The sequence below is a fragment of the Chinchilla lanigera genome, unplaced genomic scaffold, assembly GCF_000276665.1.
Source record: "Chinchilla lanigera isolate Chin_1 unplaced genomic scaffold, ChiLan1.0 scaffold00140, whole genome shotgun sequence".
NCBI classification, from domain to species: Eukaryota; Metazoa; Chordata; class Mammalia; order Rodentia; family Chinchillidae; genus Chinchilla; species Chinchilla lanigera.
The window spans coordinates 2,857,236-2,864,197 of NW_004955541.1; the positions used below are offsets into that span (position 1 = coordinate 2,857,236).

Below are 6,962 nucleotides of genomic sequence, written 5' to 3' on the forward strand. Positions count from 1 at the left end.
AAGGAAGGAAGGAAGAAAGGAAGGAAGAAAGAAGAAAGACAAGTCATCAAACTAGAAAAGAGAAAGCAAAACTATCCCTGCTTACCGACAGCGTGTAGCCTGTTTATGCAGTGCAAGCCTGAACATTGAGGCAGGAGGACGGCGAGGTCAAGGCCAGATGGGCTACACACCACAACCTGCCTCAAAAAACAAAAGACCACCTGCAACCTAAATACCGGAAGCCCTGGAGACTCCACCAAACTGTTAGATCTCCTCAACAACTTCAATAAAGTTGCAGGATACATACAAAGGTGAGTAGCGTTTCTAGAAAAGAAATCAGGAAAAATAATCCCATCTATAGTAGCTATAAAAATAATAAAATGGTTAGGAATAAACTTGACCAAGGAAATGAAAATCTCTACCCCGAAAACTATAAAGCAGTGATAAGGACCTGAAGCGGACACAGACAGATGGAAAAGGTCCTGTGCTCGCGGGTTGGAGGAGTAAATATTAAAATGCTCATACAGGGCTGGGGATGTAGCTCAGTGGCGCAGTGCCCGCCTGGCAAGTGTGAGATCCTGAGTTTGTTTCCCAGTGCCCCCCCCAAATGCTCGTACCACCCAAAATGATCTACAGCTTCAGTGTCATTCCTGTCAAAACACCAATGATCACAGAAATAGAAAAAAAAAAAGTCTTAAAGTTTGCATGGACCTATAAAAGACACCAGAGAGACAACAGTTTGAGCAAAGAGAACAAGGCCAAAGCACCAAAACAAGTTCAGGATGCACAGCAAAGCTGCTGTCACCAAAGGGCACGCACACATGGACCAGCGGGGCGGATCGGAGTCCAGTAAGGCTGCACAGCTGCAGCCGGCTGATTGTCCTCGGCGCACACCCTGGGGAAGAGACAGTCTTCAATGCATGCTGTCAGGAAAACGATATCCACACACAGAACAGTGTTGGACCCTTACCTCACCATGTACAAACGTCAAAGTGTGTTAAAGACTCTTACACGAAAATGAGCACAGAGATGTTTTTAATATGAACTGAAACACATAGCCACTGACAGCAGACATGTGGAACTGCACTGGTCAAAAAGCTTCTTCGGAACAGGAGGACAATTCACGGAGGGAGCAGCTCAGGACAGAGTGGATCTGCACACCCCACGCACCTGATGGGACACTGAAATCTAACATGCCTGGGAAATCCTGAGAACCCAGTTTAGACACAGGAAAGGCCTGAAGGGACCGTCCTCAGAGGAGGACACCAGCGGTCAGCACGTGTGTGGAAAGATTTCTATCACACACATTTGCTGGGGCCCACACTGGATCAAGGCCACCAAGATCCTGTCCCCCTCCACACCTTGTCCCAGCCTCAGGCCTCAGGCATAACAGCCACGGAGCGGCCACCTCTGGCAACCACAAGGTGTTCTGGGGTCCCCCTGGGGGCACAGGCTGTGCGCACCATGTGATGGTCTGGGGTGGGCTTCCCGCAGCAGGTGTGAGTCACAGCCTCTCCCGGGATACCTGAGTGATGCTCAGCGCGAGGACCTCATGTCGTCACCCTGTTACAGCCTGTTGCGGTCTGAGGGGCCACTGGCGGGAATGTTGTCCCATCATTGCTGAGGGACGTGGGCTGGGCTGGCTTTGCTAGGCTGCCATTCGTGAGGGCTTCAGCCTCTTCACCGGGGTGAGGTCTGTAGGGCTCCCTGTCTGTGAGCTGGCCGGGCCTGGCCTGGGTGTCCGGCAGTGCCAGCCTCACACAAGTGGGAATGCCCCCCTCCCTTCCTATCTTTTCTAATAAGTACATGTAAGAATATAAATTGCCTTCTCAGCACTGCTTTCATCCCCCAAATTTTGCTACATCCCCCAAATTTTGATATGTTGAATGTTCATTTTCCTTCAGTTCAAAATATTTTTAAAGTTCCACTAAGACTTCTTTTTGACATACGGATTTCAGCATGTTGTATATTTTTCAAATGTTTGGTGATTTTTCTTTTATCTAAGATTAATTTTTAACCTAACTACACTACAGTTAGGAAAACATGCTTGGCATGACTTCGTCTGCTTTACACTTGCTGAAGGGTGTTCTATGGCTGAGAAGCGGCTTCCCCTGGCATGTGCCCTGGTGTGCTTGAGGAGCAGTGCCTGGGTGGGCTGGGGGCTCTGTGTACACCAGGAGGAGGAGGCAGCCTCACCTGGTCTTCTATGATTTCACTGGTTTTCTCACTACCCAGCCAACCACCAGCTGAGGGGTGCTGTACTCTCCAGCTAGATTGTCTGTTTTTGTGTTCAGCTTTTTGCTTCACGTATTTTGAGTCTAGCTTGATGCATACATATTTATAACTATTGTGTTTTTTTGGTGACTTGACTCTTTGCTACCATGGAATACTGTTTGTTATGGTTTGTGTCTGGATGTCCCTTCAAAGTCTCATGCAGTCACGGGGTGGGTTTCTAGAGTTTTTGATTGATCCATGGTCCAATGCTGGGATTAAGGGTGTGAGTGCTACACCCGCCCTGGGGCAGGGAGCCTACGTACAATATAAGGGAGGAAAAGAGGCTTGCTCCCTGCTGCTCCTCCTTTTTTGCTCTTGCTGCTTTTGTGTTTTCCACCACCATGAACGGTTGCCTTCTGCCATGTGCCGCTCTGCCTTGAAGCCTCCACAAACTGTGAGCTAAGTAAGCCTTTCTTCCTTAATATTGGGTGTCAGGCATTTGTCTCAACAACAAAAGAAGGTAACCAAGACACTGTTGATCATCTTCATTGCTAGTTTATTTTGTCTAATATCAGTGAAGCCATTTCATTCTTCTGACTGGTGTTTACGTTTTAATGGTATATGTGATTCTGTCTCATTGCCACTACTCCACCTACATATTTGGACTTGAGGTGAGTTTCTTACAGGTAGCATATACTTGGCTCACACATGTCCCTAACCTAGGCAGACCAGCTCTCCTTTGATGCATGGTTTGAACCATAGACATGTAACACAGTTCTGGTATGCTGTGACTTAAGTCCTCTGTCTTATTGTTTGATGCTGTGTTGCCTTGACTTTTCGTCACTTAGCTTGCCTTTACCGCCTTCCTCGGGTTGCACTTTAGTGCTCTATCCTGCCTGTGGAGCTTTTCATGTGCCTCTGTGTCATTCTTTCCGTAGTTGCTCCGAGGACTGCAGTACCCACATTTGCTTTTCATAGTCTGCTTGGAATGAACATGTTAACTCTTCCAGTTTGCTCAGCTGCCATTCGGGCAATTCTGGTGTTTGCATCATGAGCTCTGCATGTGTGGACACTGTTAGACAAAATCACACTGGCTTCCAACCCTCGCAAAGAACATAGAGCACGAGGGGACAAGATGAGGGCATCTTGCTCACCAGCAGTCGATATCCACGTTGCTTTTCCTTCAGCGCCGATGTTGGGCTTTCCTCTGTGTCTTCCTTTGTCTGCAGTGGGTGTTGTGGGTGCTTGAAATCAGCTCTGCCTGCAAAACATCCTCCAAAACACAGCATCTGAAAGACTAAAAGGGCCTACTTCATCCGTGCAGGACATTTTCACAGGATTTGGAATTCTGGGTTGATAATCTTTTTCTTTCAGCACTTTAAAAATGCTGTTCCGCTTCTCTCTGGCCTCTTGTTCTGAAGAGAGGTCTGTGGTCATCCACCTCATTTCCCTGCTCTGAGGAAATGTGCCGTTCTGACAGTGTCGAGACTTTGCTCTGTCTTTGGTTTTCATGACTGGATCACCATGTGCTTAGGCCTGTGCTTCTGGTCCTGTCTGGGGTCTCTGTGCTTCTTGAATCTGTAGTTTCCACCAGATTACGGGTTTTCAGCCAGATTTTGTCTGTCTCTGCACAGCTCTTTCTCCTCTTGAAGCCCACAGTGAGCGTGTTGGTCTCTGGGCCCAGTGTCCCACAGGTGGACTCTGCCACTGTGTCCCAGGCTCCTGGTGTCTTTTCTGCAGTGCTCGCTCTGTGATGGAGCCCAATGTGATGTGTTCTTATTCAGAGATCATGTTTTTCAGTTTTGAAGTTTCCACTTGGTTCTGCTGTTATCTTTCATTTCTTCACTGAGACTTCCTATTTTTTCACTTGCTTTCAGTGTTTGCCCTTCTTTTTGGAGCATTGCTATAACATGTCTTGAAAGCCTGGTGCACCCGTACCACCTCTGTCCTGGCGTGTTTTCCTGGGAGCAGATGCTGCCTGCTTCTTCCTGTGGCTCCTGGATGTTGTACGACTGTGGAGACCTAGTCTTGCTCGCCTCCAAGATTGGCTGTGTTTTTGTTGGCTTGGGTCCCCATGTCCCTCTGAGGTGGCTTCCTCGTGAGTATCTTTGCAAAGCTCCCTGCTGCCGTTCACACCTGCCCAAGGCGTGCTGCTCACAGCCACAGAACCAGTGAGTGTGGATGCTCCCCAAGTGTGTCTCTTCGCAGTGGCGCTGCACTGGCTCCAGCCAGCCTGGGCAGAGCAGCCAGGAGCCGCAGTGCCAATGTTGTCTTGTGGCAGGTGAGGCCAACCTGCTTGTCCCACCCCTCTCCACTTTCTCCTTGTGCTCAGGAGGCCCACCTACCAGGGGACCACACGAAGCCCAGCCACATTCGCGCTCGTCCGCTCCTGGGCCTGCCTGAGGTCCCAACTCAGCTTTGTGTAAAGCCCGCCATGGCCTGAGATTCTGAGCGTCCTGTGGTGTGGGAGTCGGGGTGGCGCTATCACTCTAATGCGCCCCTGTCTCGTCTTGGGCCCTCCTTCCTTAACAGGCCCTCTGGGCATCTTCAGCCCCACAGGGCCCTCCGGGTGCTGCCACCCCCAAGCCCCCACTGCCAGGCAGGACCTGCGGGATGTCCAAGATGTGCCCAGTGCCCCGTGACTGGGCAGTGGCATCTGCAGCCCTGAAGGGCAATCAAGGCACCTGCTCCGCATGCTGGGGTCCTGCCTATTACATATTCAAACTTTGCAACCATGTCTGATGTCAGAAAGTATCTGGCCCGTAGGGGGGCCGGAAGCAGCCTGTGTGGCCTGGGGCAGCAGGCACCCAGAGAGCCGTGTGCCCAGCTCTGACCTGCATGCCCTGCTGCCCTCTGCAGGTGACCCCAGGGCACGAGGAGAAGGAAGGGGAGCTGCTGGTCAGGGGACCCTCTGTGTTTCGAGAGTACTGGGATAAGCCGGAGGAAACGCAGAACGCCTTCACCCCCGATGGCTGGTTCAGGACAGGTAGGACATCCAGCAGGGTGGAGGTGGCAGGGACAACGGGGCAAGCTGCGGCCCTGAGCCCGGGCATCCAGAAGCTGCTACTGAAGGCAGAGGAAGGTTGGGGGCACCTGGGGTCCTGGGAAGCCCTGGGCCCTGCCCCGTGCCACAGTGCCACGCTGTCCCTCAGCCCCACTCATGTCCACACCAGAGATGCCACCTCCAGTTCCCTCTCCTGGGACCTCACTGCCTTTGGGGTCAGGACCCCCACTCCTGGGGCAGCTCCACACACTGCTGAGACCCTCCCCCCTCCCTGGCCTCCTGCCTCCCTGGCCCTTGCTTGAATCCCTCCTGGCCTCTCCCCACCTTGTGTGGTTTATTTAGGGTAGCTATTGGTGTCCCCACGAGTCCACCTGCCTGCTTCCTGCTGGTCAGTCGCAGTGAGTGCTGCCCTTTGGCGGTGGCCATTGGGGTAGGGTCCACAGGGCGACAACCCGCAGAGCCCAGCCTGGTGCCTCCCTGTGCCCGCCAACTCTGCAGGGTCCCAGAGAGAAGCACTGGTGTGCACCTGTGCACACTTACAAGCGCATTTACTTGTAGAGCACACTGGGAGGGTGGGATTCTGGGCAGTCTTTCTTTTCTGTTTTGCCTGTCTATATTTCTAAAATTTTTGTGTAAGTGTGCTTTGCACTGAGCTCAACCTCAGTCCTTTTTAAAAATTTTGACACAGGGTCTCTCTAAGTCACTAAGTTGCCCAAGCTGGGATTGAACCTGCAATCTTCCTCCCTCATCCTCCCAAAGTGCTGGTCTGACAGGTGTACATTACCACATCCGGCTTTCTTTTGTTTTATTTTATTTTATTTTTTGCTACTGGGAATCAAATTCAGGACCTTGCACTTGCCAGGCAAGTTCTATGTCACTGAGCTATAACCCTGGCCGCAGGCTTTGTTTTATAATTTTGAAGGTGAAATTTTCTGAGGACAAGAGCCTCTTTCCCATGTTACCCTGACCCACAATGACAGAGGTGGCTGGGGAGAGCAGAGCCCACGGGAGTAGCTGCCAAGGGGGTGCTCATAGGTGGTTTCCTGGCAGATCTCAGGGAGGGATGTGCAGGTAGCGGTGGCCTGAGGCCACAGCATCCTCAGCCCCTCCTCGTTGGGCTGCAGGAGCAGGGTCACCCATCCAGGTCCTCAGGGAGGCCGGGTCACCAGTGGAGAGGGCAGCTTAAGGCAGACACCAGGCCCTCGCTGCCAGGGAGCTGGCCAAGCGCCCCCCGCCCCCACTTGCAGCACGGTGGCCTCGTGTCCTCCGTGACCCTTGCCCTCTCCAGCCTCATCGCCCGCAGCTGTGGGCAGAAGGGCCAGGTCCCGTGGCCGAGCGGAGTCCACAGAGAAGCACAGAGGTGGCAGAGTGGGCCTGGGGTGTTGGCCAGGAAGGTGGTTCATGGGACGAATGTCCTTGGAGCCAAGACAGGGCCAGTGCCACCCGAATGCAACCCCAGGTTCTGCCAGGGCGCAGCGTGCAAGTGGGGACCCAAGAGCTCGGGGCGTGTCTGATCCCCACCCTGCGACAGGATGTAGTCAAACGCCAGCTGGGTGAGCTGCCAGGCGGGAGGGGCCCTTTTGCCGTCCAGCACTGAGTGTTAGGGACACACTGCGGCCTTGGGCAGCCATGCTGAGAGGGCTGTGACAGCACCAGGGCCGCCCGCTTCGTGGCCCCGTTCTTTGTTGTACATCCAGATGCAAAGCTACCGCGCCTCGAACCTCTCAGAGTGCACTGTGGGCTGCCGAGGTGGGGCTCAGGACCT

At 52.9% G+C, this 6,962-nt stretch overlaps 1 protein-coding gene across 3 annotated transcripts in view; it reads left to right on the plus strand.

Moving 5' to 3' along the window:
* The window catches only part of Acsf3 (acyl-CoA synthetase family member 3), a 38,734-nt gene that overhangs the window by 19,749 nt on the left and 12,023 nt on the right, over positions 1–6,962 (plus strand). For all 3 annotated transcript variants that reach the window (XM_005411031.2, XM_013507986.1, XM_013507984.1), the window contains one exon: positions 5,053–5,179. In XM_005411031.2, the coding sequence (XP_005411088.1) occupies positions 5,053–5,179 (127 nt within the window). The remainder of the gene's footprint in view (positions 1–5,052; positions 5,180–6,962) is intronic.